This window comes from Meriones unguiculatus, chromosome 3 (assembly GCF_030254825.1).
Source record: "Meriones unguiculatus strain TT.TT164.6M chromosome 3, Bangor_MerUng_6.1, whole genome shotgun sequence".
Classification (NCBI taxonomy): Eukaryota; Metazoa; Chordata; class Mammalia; order Rodentia; family Muridae; genus Meriones; species Meriones unguiculatus.
In genome coordinates this window covers 131,897,479-131,915,374 of record NC_083351.1, presented here as the reverse complement: position 1 = coordinate 131,915,374, position 17,896 = coordinate 131,897,479, and the positions used below count along the sequence as shown (strand labels likewise).

The window sequence follows — 17,896 nt, the reverse complement described above, 5'->3', positions numbered from 1 at the left end:
CTACATTGTCAGGGTTCTAGGTTATCTCTGTGAATAGTCCTTGGTTGGAGTATGAGTCTCTGGGAAGTTCCCTGTGTTCAAATTTTCTTGTTCTGTTGCTCTCCTTGTGGAGTTCCTGTCCTCTCCAGCTCTTACTATTTCCCACTTCTTACATAAAATTCCATTTACTCTGCTCAACAGTTGGCCATCAGGCTCAGCATCTGCTTTGACAGTCTGCAGGGTGGAGGCTTTCAGAGGCCCTCTGTGGCAGGTTCCTAGGTTGTTTCCTGTTTTCTTCTTCTTCTGAAATCCATCCTCTTTGCCTTTCAGGATGGGGACTGAACATTTTAGTTAGGGTCCTCTCTTTTGCTTAGTTTGTTTAGATGTACAGATTTTAGTGGGTTTATTCTATGTTGTATGTTTATATGAGTGAGTATATACCATGTGTGTCTTTTTGCTTCTGGGACAACTCACTCAGTATCACAGTGGATTTTGAAGAGTGATTCTGGAAAGCCGCCCCAGACTGTGAGGGCCTCTGGTTTTTCAACCTCTCTCTCTTGCCCTGCTTCTCTGAGTTCTACCCTGTTCTTAGCACTCCTTTCTTGGAGACTTCCTGAGTTGTGGGAAGGCGGACAGTGATGAGACAGTGTGGTAGGCCTCTGGTGTCACACTTGCACATACCCACGTGTGCCCCTTTCAACAAGCTCTTTTGAACACAAGGCTGTGTCCTGTTTCACCTGCCATGTTATTCAAGGCTGTGCTTTGCCTCACAAGCGTGTGTCAGGCCCGTTAAGAGTATGGTCAGCCTGAAGGGATGACAAGGTTGTGTTTGACTTAAAAACTGGGAGCTGACCAACCAGGTTGTCTTTCATTATGAGTAGACTATTTACTTATGTGAATGCTGTGAAAATGCTTGCAACCAAGTTCCTTAGAAAGTGGTATATGGTCTATTCTTGAGCATTAGAGGTGAATCAGTTTGAGACCTACGAGGAAGCAGGTGACACACAGGACTTTGTGAGGCTCTTATGCAAGGGTTGTCAATCTTACGCTTCAAAGAAAACAAGTTTCAGGAAACTGCTGCAACCACTAATGGCAAGGTGTTTTTCTCATTCTTGGATGGCAGGGGAGGGTTGGGGGAGGGACTTGGGAATCTGGGAAAAGCCAACTAACTGAGGAAGGAAGGAAGGAAGGAAGGAAGGAAGGAAGGAAGGAAGGAAGGAAGGAAGGAAGGTAGGTTAGGTTGTAAGGGAGTTCTCTTAATTTTCTGATCCTGTTGATGCCTGATTCATGATACCGAGGTGACTGATGACAGCGCACAATTTCCTTATGAATCCTTCTACTGAGCAATGTTCAGCTTTCCCTGAATGAACAGGTCCCTTCCTTTCAAAAGCAGTGAGCGCATCAGAACTTTTTCTAAAGAAAGTACCCTTTTGTTTTCCCTACTTCCTATTCCAATGGGAACATTGTTGAAATGGGGAGGGGGAGACACAGAGGGCAGATCAGAGAGGTCTGGAGTTTTTGGCAGGTGTAGCTTCTCATAGACAGGGTGATGCACCCTGCTGGACAGCCAGCCCATCTGCCTCCTGAACCCCTTGGATCTCCCTGTTATCTGCAGGGATGACAGGCTTACATGGACACTGGGAGGGATGAGAGCCATCCACACACAGTGGTAGGGATGACAGGCATCCACACACAGTGGAAGGGATGAGAGGCATCCACACACAGAAAGGTTACAGTAGAGGTGGTATTGCAGGAGGTACGAAGCAACCTGTACCTGTTTGTTTTCTTCTTTAGTGATCTTTGTTCCTCTTCAGATGACTTTACTCTTCCTCTATGGCCAGTAAAAGGGCTTCTGTTTAGGCTAACTAAAATATGCTATACAATGCTTTTATATTTATGCAGTTCAAGACACATACCTAGTGCCTCCTACTGTATTTCTAATCAGAAGACTACATTACTAGGTCTCTCAGAAGCGCACAAGCATCCCAATCAACATTTTCACCCAAATGGGTCTTCTCAAACTTCAGTGCTTAAAGGTGAGCTTCTGGTCTCCTTCCAGCCCATGGCTCCCAGGGCTCTCTCTTTGGCTTCTTATCCTCCCTTTGGCATCTTTTGATTTATGAGTATGTGCATGCTTCTCTCCTTTAACGAACTATAATTTCTTCAGGGAAGTGTACATCCAGGAGATGTGCAGGCTAGCACAGTGCCTAGTAAAAGTGACCCAAGTCCTCCTCAGTATGGGATACTATGGGGGAGAAGGCTGTCTGGTCCTTAACAGTGAGGGGCCAGATTATGGCAGGGCATTGGGCGTGAGGAGAGCAAGGAATGCCTGTAGGCCTGAGGCCCTGTGACCTGCCATTCTCAAGGTAGTCTTCTTTAGTAGGAACAGGGAGTTCGTTAGTACTGGAACATGACACATTGTATTCACACTGAGTGTGTAGGTTGGATCAAGCTGACTGGAAGGATGATCAGTGGATGGGATTGCAGGAGTTAAAAGCCTGTTGAGAGCCTGGCACTGTGAAGCTAGATGCCAGGGTCACTTGGATATGAGTAGCTGAACTTGCCATAGACATGTAGTATAATCCTGCTCACAGTGGAGCACATGCTAAATCAGTGTTCATCAAAAGAAGGAAGGATGGAAGGAAAGAAAGAAAGAATGAATGAAGGAAAGAAAGAACGACGGTGAGTCTTTCAGAGGATCAAAGGTCTGCTTGCTCAAGATGGGGTCCTCCTTTTATGGCTCTGGACTATGTTGTTGAAAGGGACATCCAGATCTCATCTCCATCTTTAAGCAGCTCTGGAGGTGAGGGTGGGGTGACTCTCTACTCTCAGCATCATTTTCTAGCAGAACAGGGCTGTTTCTTCCCTTTCCTTCCAACATAGATGGTCAGCTAAAGGCTCTCCTTGCCCTGTACCTGCTCTTCAGAGTTCTTGATTTCTCTCCTGCCCCAGCCTTAATCCTCATTATTAACCCTCAAGGGCTGGGTTTCTTAGCACGAAAATGTATAACAGGGAAAAAGTGACGGCAAACCTCCATATCACAAGTGAATTACAGTTCTAAAATCTTTCTTTTTCTTGACTTTTCTTCTTCCTCTTAAAGCACATTCTCAAACTGAGGGAAGGGCCTGCTGTATGCACATGAGAAGCTCAGCTCTGCACATCCATGTCTCAAGGACAGCACAGTCCTTTGCATTGGCTATGTGTGCTCTCTGGCAGGATGATGGTCTTTTGGCCTGGGTTTCCAGATCATTAGCAACAATCAGCAGCTGTCATTTTAGCTCCTTCACTGGAGAGTTCAACCTAGTCAGGAAGGAGGGGCTGGAGTCACATAGCCCCTGGATAATCGCTTCCCCTTGTTTTCAGCTAGACAAGATAAATTGGTTTTGGAATCATCCCTCATCTAATGGCTGTCCTAGCTTGGTTTATGTCCCACTGGCCTTTTGTTCTAATACCGGTTATAATTACCCAAGCTGAAGAGAGGTCTGGCTGCCCCAGCTTTTCCGTTTGCCCCACTTTCGATTGGCCTAATTCTTTCTGTGGGTTTCCAAAGCTTGGGTTGAAGCCATTAAAGTGAAAAGAGGCTTTGCATATGCTGCAGGGCTTTCTGTCTGTTGGGTTTTTCATTTCCCTTGGAATGAGTACTTTTCTTTAATTCAAGCAATCCACATGGCTCAAAGTGCAAGGGGGATCTGTCTCTTAGCTCTTTCTTTCTCACTAACTGCTTCCACAGTGCTGCTCCTGAACATTCTTGTCAGTGCTTTGAATATGGTCATTGATTTAGGTCACTGGGCTAAAGGGATGAGGCTATCTCTGCCTAGACCTGACTATCATTAGGGTCAAGCTAAGGCATTATGTTTTATTGTGCTATGGCTTTTTCCTCTCAGCATAACATAAACCCACTGCCTTTTTGGAGTTGGGGAATCCAGTCTTTACCTGCTCCCCAAGCCCAGCTCTGGTGATATTGGGAGGTGCTGGAGTATTTAAAAGGTGGGAAGTTAACTATAAATAGGACTCCATTATGCAACATCCATGATGTCATTGCCATAATGAGGTGGTGATGTGGTGATTCCTGGTTATCCATGCTCCTCTAAACCAAATAGACTTTTTGGTTCACTGAGTTGGACTTGGGTGGAGTCTTGACTTTGGTCTGGCACCAGCACCATAGTGGTTGAATAGAAGCTTATTCATGTCTCCCCAGGGAAGGTTATACAGTACCAGGGGCCCATACAGACAGTCTGAGGGCTGTGAATCTCCCTCTACTTACCCGTACCCCATACCCAGTGACACAGCCACTGAACTTTAAGATGTGGTCCCCAGAGGGACATGTGTTTCCTAATGGGCTTCCTTTCTGACACCCTGCTGGTCAAATTTTACCTCTTTCCTGAGGCCGACTGCAGTATGAATTTCTGCATCAAAATTTCTCAATAGGGGGGAGTCTTGTGTGCCTTGTGTGAGCATTTTTCCCTTTCTCCTCTCCTCCTCCCTTTTTCTGTGCTGGAGAAACAGACCCAGGGCCCAGAGTATTCCAATCTAATACTGAGCCACATTCACAGTGTGACAATTTCTGAAGATTTTCCAGCTTGACACCTCTCTTAAGATATATTCCCTGAGACTATCTGCAGTCTTTGGGGTTGACAGATAGGGCGACCCAGCCTCATGCCTTGAGTATTGAATGTACACTCTACCCCCTTAGATGAACAGCTAAGAATTTGCTTGGACCCCAGGCTTCCATTCTAACTTGCTTGGCTCTGCTTATTTTCTCATCTGAATTTGCTCATGACATCACCTGACATGGATACTTGGAATCTTACCTGTCTCTTTCCTACCTCCAGTGCAGATGAGGCCTGGGAAACCCCAGGTCCAAAACTCCTAATGTAACCTATGGTTCCCCTCACATAACAGCAACCACTATGGCCTCACCTGTCTCATGGCCCTTTCCTGACAGTTGCCCCTCTGTGGGGCATTCTCTGGTTCTATGGAATATCTTGAGAGGTGCATCAGGCCACCATCTACAGAACTGTCAGTTTTTCTCCTTTCAGTTTGTGCTGTGTTCCCAGCTGAACTGATGGGCTCCACCATCCTCTCTGGGAGCTTTAAACGAATTCTTATTTTCATCTGTTACTTCATGCCAGCTCTCTCATCCATTCCTTTCCCCCATGCATCCTTTCTCCTGATCCCTTGTAGAAATGAAAATGCAGGTGGAGAATCAGAAAAGGAGCAAGTGGGGGAAGAAAGGCTATGGCTTATGCCAATCCATTGTAGGTGTGACAACCACTGACTCAAGATGTCCTCCAGGATGTGATATTCAGCCCCAGGTGAGCAGCATGAAGCAAGCGGGATGCAGCAGGCCCAATGTGCTAGTTTCCTCCAAAGATGTCTCCCACAACTTGTCTTTGCATGCAAAACAGTTTTTAGGGTCCATTGTCCTGGTGATCTGTACAACGGGTAGAGTCTTTTCACTGAAAGAAGAAGAGAGAAATAAAATGGATTTGAGTCTGTTGACTTCTTACTATATTACACATACTTCCTCAAGTTAAAAGCAAAAAAAATAAGGATTTCTTTTTTAAGTGCCACATTTAGCTAAGAGCTGTGGCCTTTTGTTTGAGAATCTGCCTCGGCTAAACACATCCATTGCTTGGTCTTGAGCTTGAGTGTGTGGTCATCTCAGGCAGGCCTTGATGAGTCTTCCAGGGAGCTGGTGAGACCTGAGGCTGTGGCTTAGGACATAGGACAGCTGCTGTGTCCTGTTTGCAGCTCAGAGGTGTGACCTGACCCACACGGGTGGCGCCTGCTGCTGCTGCTAAGCCGTGATGCTTTTCTGGCATTGCTTCCATCTTAATGCTGAAAGTCAGTCATGATTCTGCCTTTTCTTTCATGAGTGAGGACTGCTGGGGACTGTCAGTTTACCGCACTGCTCATATTTTACTACGAGATCACTGAGTCTTCATGCATGACTGTAGAAGAAGGAATCTCCTTTAAAAATCAGATTTGTTCACTTGCTTATTTACTTATTTATGTGGGTGCCCAAGTGTGCACATCTATACCAACCACACTTGGAGAGTTCAGAGGACAACTTATGGAAGTCAGTTCTCTTCTTTCATGTAAGTTTCAGGGATTGAATGCACGTTGTCAGGCTTGGTGCCAATGCCTTTATCAGTGAGTCATCTCCCAGGCCCTCATAGAGGTGTTCTGTTTTAGGATATAAAAAGACTGATAGTGAAGGCTTGTGTGGGATGCTCTAAGTACCATGATTGAAATGGCACAGCACACATCTCTGTCTGCCACACTCCTGGCTAGAATGAGGCCTGGATTCAAGGGATCGGTACCTTCTCTGTGCTCATGTGTTCATACACATGTGTGTATGTATGCATACATGTGTATGCATGCAGACTCAAGAATCTTAAAATGTCACGGCTGGATAGGAGCTGAGACATCCTCCCCTTAAGCGTGTGGTCAGTGTGCACCATATTAAGTACAGGTTCTGGGACCTACTCGAGCGGGTACGAGGAAATTACATTTAAAAGTGTCTCCCAATTATTAGGTTAAGAGACCTGAAGGACTGAATTGCTCACCCCTCATTCATACTAAATTTAGGATCCAGTCACACACCCACCTGAGACCATAGTTGGTGCCGGGTGCTCCTGTGCTAGGGACCATGTAGGCCCCTGGCAGGCCACTCACAGACATGTGCCCTGGAGCCTGTGCACGGTAGAGTGTATATGGTTCTGAGTTTGTTGACTGCCCCTAATTCACCTGCCACACGCGCGTGGTCTGTGGCACAACATGAGGACATGCACCCCAACCTTGGGGAATCCATTAGCCGCCTTGAAAAGGGCCAAGTCTGTAAGTTAGCCTGCCTCTGAGAGTCCTGTGTTGTAGGCTGACAAGATCAAATCCAGAGTTGAATCCTGTTCCATTCAGTGCAATTGCTAATGGGAGTCAGGGACTTTCAGGTGTTTTTAATTTATAGACTGGAATCTTACAAAGTAATAATTTGGAGAGGTTTTTAAACGAATTTTCTAGAACCCACTGACTCTGTACTTACCCAGGAGCCCATGGTGCTTTTAAAATTGTACTGTAAAGAGTCCTTTCAGGAGACCTTGCTGGTGAGAGGGAACTTTTGTTCCCATCTCTCTTGGTGGAGACAGTGAGTGCCTGTGTGCTTGTAGTTTGCACATGTTTTTATGTTAGCATTGGAATTTAAAGATCCCTGACTCAAACGGCTAATGAAGAAGGTTCATTTTGCTCTCAGATTCTACTCTGCAGATTGCTCATCTCCAATCTTTCTTCATAAGCAAAACAAAATTTGGAACAAAAAGTTCGAGTAATGAGACCTGCACTAATTTCCTTCTTAGCCTTATGAGGACAGTCTGATTCTGAGCATGTGTGTGGAAGTCACCATGTGAGAAAACAGTTACTTTCTGCCTAGGAGAGACATCACAGACAGCGTGCATCGTGTGCCCAAACCTTTGCTGAAGTCATGTAGTTTTAATCACTTTGATAAGTGACTAAACATTCTATAAGCAGGGGGCTCATGTCCAAAGTCCCTACTTTTCCTGCATCATTCTGAAGGAAGATGAGCATAAACAGAAGTACAGGAAGGTGAGTGTATAAGCAGGGGTGAGCAACGATGAGTATGTATGTAGGACGGAGGAGAAATGGAGCAAAGGATGACTGTAAAGTAGGAAGAAGGGTGACGATGAACACAGGGCATTCAGAGCACCAGTGCTGGATCTGTTTCCCAGGGGGACATTTGGCTTCTCAGAAAAGCCACAATATGGGGTGTGTCATGTACAAGATGAGATTTGAAGCAGTGTCCTGGGTAGATCATAGATGAATGTAATTAGAAGGTCAGCTGGGACCATCCACAGTGGTTAAGCAGTGCCTCTGTGCCTCTGTGCATTTCAGGACCTGAGTCTAGTGGTCCTGTTATTTGGAGCTCTCTGTGGTTAGGAAGCTGCAGAAGTTAAGTACTTTCACAAAACCAGAATAAAGTGGGTGGATGACCAGCCTAAGAAACAGACCTTCATCTACATGGTGGATGTTCCAGTTATGGGCACCCAGATTTAGGGGGTGCAGGTTGGTGTTTCTGAGAAGCAGAGACCAAGGTGCAGGAGTGAGGTCTGCATTTAAGGTCTGGACTTGGGATGGAGGAGAGAGCAGGATGGGGAAGGACATGGCAAGCTGTTGTACAGGGTTGAGTTCAGCTGCAGCAGGCCAGCAGGGATCCCTGAAGCAGGAATTGTCCAGGGAGGGAATCACCCTGGAGAGCTGTTCCGGGTTGTGCTGTGATGACTTGGCTTTTATACCAAGGTTTGGCAAGTTACTGTCCAGCAGCCAAACTCAGATTGTCACAAGCTTTTGTTAATAAAGGTACTGGAATACAACACAATCGCTCCCATTTCACTTTTTTTCCCCTTTCTTTTTCACATTGACTGAGCTGGCTGAGTAGAGCAGCTGCCACAGACTGTGCAGCCTAAGTGTGTGGTATTTCATGTGTAGTCTTCTAGATGTGTAACGTCCCTGCTTCATGGCCCCAGGTTGATCAGCTGCTGGAAGAGGCATGACTTTGAGTTCAGGGGTTCTCCGCAGCAGAGAAGAGCTTTGGGGTGGGAGAGGCCAATGGGGTATCCACTGAGCCACATAGGGTGGCAGTAGGTCCTTCAGAGACAGGAACATGGGTGCTTCCCAGGGATACTGCTCTACTGGCCAGAACATCTATTCCAGTTTTCTCGTGAGATCTGGAAGTGTATCGGTGGACAATTTCTGATGTCCATGCTGTCCACTGGGTGGGATCTGCCCCAAGATTTTCTTCACTTGGGACTCTTTGGTTCTCTCTGTGGCTCTGTTTCATGGCATCCCCATGTGTTTTGTGAATAATCACAAGTGTTGTCTTACAGAAGGGATCATGTGGGATGAACCCCCTTGCCTATGAGGACCACCATGGAGTTGGCACATAGTTATTTCTGAGTTGTCCCTGTAGTTGAAGTAGTCACAGAGCTGCTGCACTCTGGAAGTGGAGCCGTAAATAACACCTCTTGAGGGAAGATGGTAGGATCCATGTGCAGAGTGGCAATGTAAGACTGTCTAGCCACCTTTAGAAAATAGCAGTGGCCAGCACCATGCCAGAGCCAGCCATTCATGTGACAGTGGTGATGTGTGTATACCTTTCCAACCTCACAGTGCTGTGTGGGTGGCTTGCAGTGGCCACATCGAGACCGCTTTTGTCCCATCCTGATTCCAGAGAGTTTTAGTTAGAAGCTAAGCAGGAAGAAAGATGTAAGTATTTGCTAACCACAGAGGGCCTAGATGTGCCTGGGAACCTCGGGACAACTCTATTTAAAAGTATGGTTGGCCTCCTTATAGACAAAGAACCAGAGTCTTCAGGGGGCTTAGCAACCCTGCAGGACCTGAGTTGGGATCACCTCATGTTTATCATTCTGCCTCATAGAGGCTGGAACTATTGGGGTATGGGTTTGAAGAGAAAGATTAGATTGGCAGGGGGTTGCTGGGGAAAGCCAGACACTGAAAATGACAGAGCCCAAAGCCTGGGGCAGCAGGAAAAACCTGGGGCAGGCAGGAAGAAGGGTCCATAGTGTTGCTAAGAAGAACCATCCGCTGGATACTGTGCTGTACCCAGCCCGGTAGGTGCAGTAACCAACAGGAGCATCCAGACCACAGATGGTGTTTCTCGTGGACAGGAAAAGGTCTGAGTGTGTGCATAGCCTATGTCAGATAGGAAGGCCTGTAAAAGGTAGAGAGGAAATGGGAACACCACCATATTCTGTAGGGCAAGGCCCTGCTCTGTTTGCTCATCTGTTCTTCCTTCTCCAGCCCCAGTGTGGGATAGCTGAAGGCAGAGAGCTTTCAGATCTGAGCCTGTCGGGCATCCTGTGTCCTGCACTGTGAGAACACTGCCTTCTTCCTTTTTTGTTCAGGACCCTCCCTGTTCCAGACTTGGGCAATGTTTAATAGTCACCCAACATCTATAACCACAAGGCCTCAAAGAATTATTTTGTGGGAGCTTCCAACTGATGGGAAAGTGAAGCTCAGAGACAAGGGATAACTTCAGGATGCAGGACTAGCTGAAAGAGTTCAGATTCTAACCTGGTGGCTGGAGAGATGGCTCAGTGATTAAGAGTACTGGCTGCTCTACTGTAGGACCAGAGTTCGGTTCCCAGGAACCGCATGACTGTGCAGTGTCTGTAACATCAGTTTCAGGAGATTACATACTCTCTTCTGGCCCCCGTGGGTACTGCGTGCATGTGATACACATACTCCTGTACTTGAAAGATTCCTTCTCTTGTTTTGATCCCAATAACGCAAAGGGCATCACATTTTCAATGGGAAGAAGCTGGGGACAGTGGTCAAGGGTATTACAGGGGCGAGGGTGAGGGGGCTGAATGCATTTCTCAGAGCTGGGCTGGGGGTGCAGCGGAAAATGCAGGTATATCACTGACAAAATTCATACCCTCCTTTGGCTCCTGCTGTCTTCTGGAGGTGGCCAGCCCTTCTGGGAATAAGTGAAGCTTACTAAAGGAGCATAGGATAAACCCCTGAAGAAGTGGTTTCCGGTATTTGGGATGATCATTAAACATGCTCAGTTTTCCGGTCTGAATTCTTGGAAGCCATCATGCACCAGGTTCTGCATTACCAGTGTGTCCCAAGTTCTGAGGTCAGCGGCCCTGAGCAGACAGCTTCTGAGTGAAGGCGGAGGAGGGGGTGAAAAGCTTTCCTTTAAGATAGGAGCTGAGGCCCCCACACACTAACATGCTTATGCTGAATGGTAGATCCACAAGGTATGATGTTTATGGAGTCGTTTTGCCGAACAATAAAGAATATAGCATTAATGTGCATAATCACATTTAATTGTAATGTTGTGAGAGTGTAAAACTGATAAAGATTACCTTACAAGAATTCTTATTAAATGTTCCCTGTGATTTTCCATTAATTACCACTGTGGAATTTGTTCTCTTCACTGGATAGAAAGGTTTTGAGTTGTTACAGTGAGGCTAGCACCCTGCAGGGCATGTGCGAGAGTCACTGACCCTCTGGGCTCTGACTGCTACTCTCCATGTGCTTCCTGCTGGTAGTGGCACAGACTCATAAGTCCTCTACCAGCCATTGCATAGGTTCATTCATAAACACTGAAATATTCTTAAATTCATAGGTAAATAGGTTTTTAAAATTACATTTACAAATGTGTATATATTTATTTATAAGTAAATACTAGACCAAAGAAAATCCTTATGACACCATGTTAAAAATCAATTTAAAATCATTTGAAATGCATACTAGGAATCTTCTGGTTATTGTCTAACAGTCAGGATGGATTATTTTATGAGTCCTATAAAAAAGTTCAGGTGTAGCTCCCCATCCTTGACCAGTTGAAAATTCTAAGTTTGAAATGTAAGTGAGATGCTGTAAAGAAACACTAGAGGCCAGAGTGATGGCTCAGTGGACAAACTGCTTCCAAGGCAAGTCCAAGGACCTGAGTTCAGATCCCTAGCTCCCATGTAAAAGCCATGTGAGACCACTGGCTTCTGTAACCCCAGTGCAGAAAGGCAGCACTATAACCACAAGGCCTCAAAGAATTATTTTGTGGGAGCTTCCAACTGATGGGAAAGTGAAGCTCAGAGACAAGGGATAACTTCAGGATGCAGGACTAGCTGAAAGAGTTCAGATTCTAACCTGGTGGCTGGAGAGATGGCTCAGTGATTAAGAGTACTGGCTGCTCTACTGTAGGACCAGAGTTCGGTTCCCAGGAACCGCATGACTGTGCAGTGTCTGTAACACCAGTAGAGAAAGGCAGCTTTTGGGGGCTCACTGCCCAGCCAGACTAACCAAGATGAGACGCTCTGGGCTCAGATAGAGGCTATATCTCAAAAAATAAGGTGAAGAGACAAGGAAGACATCTCTTCTGGTATCCACATAGGCCTGCACCTGGAGGGTAAACACACATACAATGTAAAGATACCTCCATCCAGGAGGTCCTCCACTATCAGTGGACTGGGGGAGGGGCATGGGAGGAGATGAGGGAGGGAGGGCAGGATTGGGAGGCAATGAGGGTGGGATACAAAGTGAATATAGTGTAATAAATTTAAAAAAATTTAAAAAATTTTTAAAAATACAAAAAAAGAAGATACCTCTATTCCTTTTTTTTAAAGATTTATTTATTATGTATACAATGTTATGTCTGCATGTACATTTGCATGCCAGAAGAGGGCATCAGATCTCATTACAGATGGTTGTGAGCCACCATGTGGTTGCTGGGAATTGAACCCAGGACCTTTGGAAGAGGAGCCAATGGTCTTAACCTCCCTTCCTTTTTAATTTCTCACAACCTCTCTTGATTCTGTTTCCTAGTGGAAATAAGGCACATTAGGAAAGTATCAGTAGTGATTTCAGCACATCTTCTGGAAATCTTGTCTGTAAGTTGCCTATCACCTATCATCTCATAAGATGACAAATAGCAGGCATGGGTGGAGGATCCCTCTGTTAACCCTGGCTCCTGGCTCTCAGTGTTGCAGGAGGTGAGCTGTTTGACTTCTTAGCTGAGAAGGAGTCTCTGACTGAAGAGGAAGCAACAGAATTTCTCAAGCAGATTCTCAGTGGTGTTTACTATCTACACTCACTTCAGATCGCCCATTTTGACCTGAAGGTAACTCTGTGGGAGTGGAAGCTAGATGGAAACTTATGCTAGCTGTGGCCTTTGTGGCTTCTTGACCAAGAGAAACTGAGGCCCCTGAGTAAAGACATTTCCCACATGCGATTTAACAAATGGAATTACTCATGTAAATCATTAACAGATAATGTCTTCTTGTGGCTGGGGTGTCCAGCCCCTGTTTTGTGATGTGAGGCTTAAGATCAGTGGTTACAGTCAGGAACCCCTGGGAAGGAGTCAAAGGGACTTACTAACAAGGTCCTTAAGTGATGCCTGCTTTTGTACACTGGGCCATTTTTGGCTGGTGGCTGGCATAGCTTTCATCTTTCTGTGGCCTCTTGATACAAGCCTGGGATCCAGCTCTTCTTTTTACTGTCAAGCAAACCCAATCATGACCTTCGTGTATGTAGGATCTTTATCTAGCTGGAGGCAAGGCTGTGTGGCTGATTAAAATGTGTAAGCCCCATTTGCAGCTGTCATAGAGGCACATTCTTTTGGAGAAAGGAAGACAGCACAAGGACAACAGAACTAACAGTGTTAGATTGACTGAAGGTGACCCACAGGCTGGTGCAGGCCATTGAGCTACAAGGCTGCAGAGGACCGAAGTGTCCTGTAGTTTTCACTCTAGCAGAGCCATCAAACCCATGTCTGTGTTCTCCAGTATTCACCAACACACACCAAAAGGTGGATTTCTGCCAGTGCCCATCTGCTTGATATCTTGTTTCTAATGCCAATAAATAAGTACCCTGTGGGCAGCTGTTCATACCAGAGGAAAGGAGATGACAGGAGCAGCCTCAACTTGCCCATGACTCGGCAGAAATGACCCTGAATTCTGCCCTTTCTCTCCACGTTGTCAGGAAGGGCTATGCTCTAGGCAGCCTACCTTAATGGAACAGATATCTCAGACCTATCTCCTGTTTCATGCCTGCCCTCATTACTAAGGGTTTTCTGGCCTCAAAATTTCACCTCAGACCTCCCTCCTGGAGGCCATGAGCCCCAAAGTTAATGGTCTCTTTTATCTCCCTCTTCTCTGTGTTTGTTTGTTTTTTAAGAAGTGAAGAAGACCCATTCTGCCACCTTTTACTTCTCTTTCTCCCTCTCTTTTTAAGCCGGAAAACATAATGCTTCTGGATAGAAATGTGCCCAAACCTCGGATCAAGATCATCGACTTTGGCTTGGCCCATAAAATTGACTTTGGAAATGAATTCAAAAACATATTTGGGACACCAGAGTTTGTGGGTAAATTTTCCTTGTTCTTGATCTCACTTATGTCTCATCACATTCTGCTGGCTGAATCTCCCTGGCTCCAAGACCATCACCTGTCCGTGTTTCTGCTTGTTACCTGAAGATACACTCTGTTGGCCTGCAGCTTTCCCAAGCTAATGTGTCTTTATTTCCTCTTAGCTCCGGAGATAGTCAACTATGAGCCCCTTGGTCTTGAGGCCGACATGTGGTAAGGAGCATGTCTTTGTTGTTGTTATCTTTCTGATCTATTTGACTGTGTTCTAACCTGGCTTTGTTTTCATTTTTGTGTGCAGGAGCATTGGGGTAATAACCTATATTCTGTAAGTATCAAGTCTACAGCTCATGTATTCTTTCTTTGTCTCTGGGATAGATCATGTTGACCCCTTCAAAACATGTTTATTTCATGCTAATTATATTTATTCTTCTTCAATCAAAACAAATTGCCAGAAATTGTAACATAATCATGGTGAGGAAATCCTAGCTGTCCATTGCTGAGAAAATAGGAAGAAGAGTTTTATTTTACACTATACCCTGGTTCAGATGACTGTGTGTGATGGTGTGTGTTTATGTGTAGTATTTAGTATGTGTACTTGTCAGTGTGTGCATGAGTATGAATGATCTTTCTGCATTCTGCTCTTAGTTTAATTTTTTGAGATGGGATTTCTCCATGAGCCTCATGCTCATCGATGTGGCTATGTTGGCCAGCTGGTGAGCTTCAGGGATCTGCTCATCTCAGCCATCCACTGCTAGGGTTGTTGTCACAAGCCCCAGTGCCTGGCTTTTTATGTGGGTTCTAGAGGTACAAATTCAGATTCTGATGATAGTACAGCAGGCACTTTATTAGCTCAGCCATCTCTCCAACCCCTACTGAACTTTCAGTAGGATTCCTTTGCACAAAATTGATACTTTTGTTCATATCTGGTCAGTATTCCATGAAGTGTGGTTCGATTCTGAAGTGACTCATTCCTTACTAGTCCCATTTGCTGTTCCCTACTTGAGACTTAGAAGAAGAAATGATTCCTCATGAGGAGTTGTCAATGACCTGTTAATGCCCCACTTTGTTTTTTAACAGCCTAAGTGGGGCCTCCCCATTCCTTGGAGACACTAAGCAAGAAACATTAGCGAACGTATCAGCTGTCAACTATGAATTTGAGGAGGAATTTTTCCGTAATACCAGTGCCCTTGCCAAAGATTTCATCAGAAGACTGCTGGTCAAGGATCCAAAGTGAGTGTCCCCTCTTCCTGTCAGGCGGAGCCTCGTGTGGCTGAGACCAGAGAGCAGCACCTGCTTTGTGTGGCCACCTTTTGTCAGACCCTCACCGTTCCAACTCCCAAAGGAAGAATGTCTGGAAGGAAGCGTTTCAGAAAACACACTCAGGGCCTTCCTGCCTGCCCACCCATTCTCTGCCCTGGAGTGAGCCTGTGTTGCTCTCTCTCTCTCACTCCCTCTCTTTCTCTTTCTCTCTCTCTCTCTCTCTCTCTCTCTCAACATGGGCCCCAAACTACATTTTTCAGAGTATCTGCTTTGTTAGGCTGAACTAGCATGAAAATAACCTTAGCTCTGTCTCAATGTCATGGGATTTTTTTTCTTCCTCTTTCTCTCCCCCAAAGGAAAAGGATGACAATCCAGGACAGTTTGCAGCATCCCTGGATCAAGGTGAGTCTCTTCTTAGGTTGGGGTTGTAATAATTTCTAAGTTATTGGTGGCAGCTCCTAGGGACCATGCAGTGTTAGTTGGCTCCTGATGCCATGGGGTTAAGACAGAGTGAGAGACTGCCCCAGCGATTAAAGAGGGAGAACAATTACGAGCATGGAGAAGTCCAGTCTACTGAGGAGATGTGGCTGGTGTAAGCTGTGGGGTTACAGTCCCGGCAACATTTTCAATTTTGAATTCTTTTCCATCGTATAGATGTTTCAAATCTCAGAGTCTTTTGAAGGTCTGTAGATACCACATCCTCTTTACATACAAGTGCAGGGGCATTTGCCCTTTTGCTGGAGCCCTTGACCCTGACCCATGGCGTTTTTTCATTGCTGCTCTATTGGCACTTGGGCTAACAAAACTGAATTTGCTTCAGCTTGAAATAAAAGGACTGAGGTTGATGAGTGTGTTAACTTTCTGTCATGGTGGCAGAATGCGGTAGAGACCTTTGAAGAAGGGTAAGCTGATTTTGAGTCAGTTTTAGTTGTCAGTCTGTTGTCTGTGGGCACTGTTGTTGGGGGCCTGTTCATTATGGCATTTAGAATATAGTAGAACAGAGCCACTGACTGGAGGGGAGGGGGAGCCAGACAGGATGGTGGGAGGAAGGGACCATGGTTCCAGTAGGTTCCTTCAAGAGAAGTTTTTGTCCCTCTGCAAAGTTTTCCTCCCTCCTAGCATTTGCACAAGCTGGCTACCAAACCTTTAGCATAAGAGGCATTGGGAACATTTAAGATCCAGTCCACAATAAAGATATCTCATAGTTGAAAACAAAACCATGGGCCTCATCAGTGGGCATTACAGAAGACCTCTGCTCCACCTCTCCTTCTTGGGGTAAGGCCTGTGCCTGAGTGCATCCACTGAACAATATACAGTGAACTTGCCCGAGTGCTGTTAGCATGAGCCAAATGCACATAGCTCTAGGATTCCTGCCAACTTGAAATCACTTAGTTGAGACTGAAGTTTAAACCTGTCACAAGGAGGCCTCTGCATGAATCTTGCCATTCCCAAACTGTTACTGTGGAAGATTGTAACTAATTGTGATTACAAGCCCGCCTCCTGTCCTATGTGTCCTATGTATACAAAACACGCAGCCATTGAGACTTAGAGGGCTGAGTCTAAATCTTCCTTTTGTATTTGTGAGAAGGTCTCAAGTGTGCCAGGTTAGTTTCAACCTTGAATACAGCCAAAGATGACCTTGAACTTCCAATTCTTCTGCCTCCACTTCTGGAGTGCCGAGGTTGTGGTCAGGTACCACCGTACTTGGATTATATGGTGCTGGGATCAAACCCAGAGCTTCTTGACTGCTAGGAAAATTTCCCACCTGCTGAGCTACATCCCAGCCTAGTTCCTGGATCTTGAATGTTATTCCCCCACTCCTTATGCTGTTTTAGGATAGCAAGTGTCTAAGTCCTTTAAGGTGATAAGGGACCTTAAACCATTGACATTTAACCCATTTTTGTAATTAGCTTTCATTATTTTCTCTTGAACTTTCATTTTAGCCTAAAGATACACAACAAGCACTTAGTCGAAAAGCCTCAGCTGTGAACATGGAGAAATTCAAGAAGTTTGCAGCTCGGAAAAAATGGAAAGTAAGACTCCATGCAGACACATTGAGTTCTATTTTCTCTGTCTGGTCTGGTCAGGGCTCTTGTCTTCTCAAGCTGGGAATCAGGAAATACATTCATTAAAAACAAACAAACAAACAAAACTCCACGCTGTAATCCTCTGTGCTATTATTGCTTACTTTCAAAGATAAGCCATATTTCAGTACTATTTAACTTATTCTTTGAAATGTAATTTTGCATGCTCTTTTCTCAGATCATCCCCAAGCCAATTTTTTTAAATCAATACAATAAAGTTATAGTGAACCCTTTTCCAACTGTAACAAACCATACTCTAAGTAAACCTGTTCTTTGTGGTAAGCAACCCGGAACTTGTACGAGAAATCCACCCTCCTCCTCTTGCAGGAGTTGCAGGGGGAACTGGGATGGAAAGGAGCCCTGGCAGTGTGGCCTCTCCTTCACTGTGGTAGCTTTCCTGTGGCTTTGGTGGGATGCTGGTTCAGGCATCTTTGAGACAATCAAATCCAAGAATCAGCAGGGGATGACATGGCTTCCAGTACCCAAGATTATGTCAGACCTAGAGGGAGTGAACACCTCTCTCCTCTCCCTGGCTGGTTCAGTGGTGTACCTCAGTTTTCTACCCATTAGGCTATGAATAGACTATCAATAAGGCTTAGAACTCATGTTTCAGTCTCTCTCCCTGTTCTTTCTCTTCTCGCTCTTCCCACTTCTTTCCCTTCATCCTGT

The 17,896-nt window shown here is 45.5% G+C and overlaps 1 protein-coding gene across 3 annotated transcripts in view; it reads left to right on the top strand.

Annotated features, from left to right (window-relative positions):
* Dapk1 (death associated protein kinase 1) overlaps positions 1 to 17,896 on the top strand; it is a 150,037-nt gene that overhangs the window by 93,184 nt on the left and 38,957 nt on the right. The window contains exons 1-8 of one of the 3 annotated variants that reach the window (XM_021650452.2): positions 12,365 to 12,410; positions 12,502 to 12,640; positions 13,753 to 13,882; positions 14,048 to 14,096; positions 14,182 to 14,208; positions 14,961 to 15,113; positions 15,500 to 15,545; positions 17,087 to 17,176. In XM_021650452.2, coding sequence (XP_021506127.1) covers positions 13,765 to 13,882; positions 14,048 to 14,096; positions 14,182 to 14,208; positions 14,961 to 15,113; positions 15,500 to 15,545; positions 17,087 to 17,176 — 483 coding nt within the window. In that variant the 5' untranslated portion in view covers positions 12,365 to 12,410; positions 12,502 to 12,640; positions 13,753 to 13,764. Of the gene's footprint in view, positions 1 to 12,364; positions 12,411 to 12,501; positions 12,641 to 13,752; positions 13,883 to 14,047; positions 14,097 to 14,181; positions 14,209 to 14,960; positions 15,114 to 15,499; positions 15,546 to 17,086; positions 17,177 to 17,896 lie in introns of those variants that run through there. The other 2 variants (XM_021650451.2, XM_060380545.1) reach the window with 2 other exon arrangements.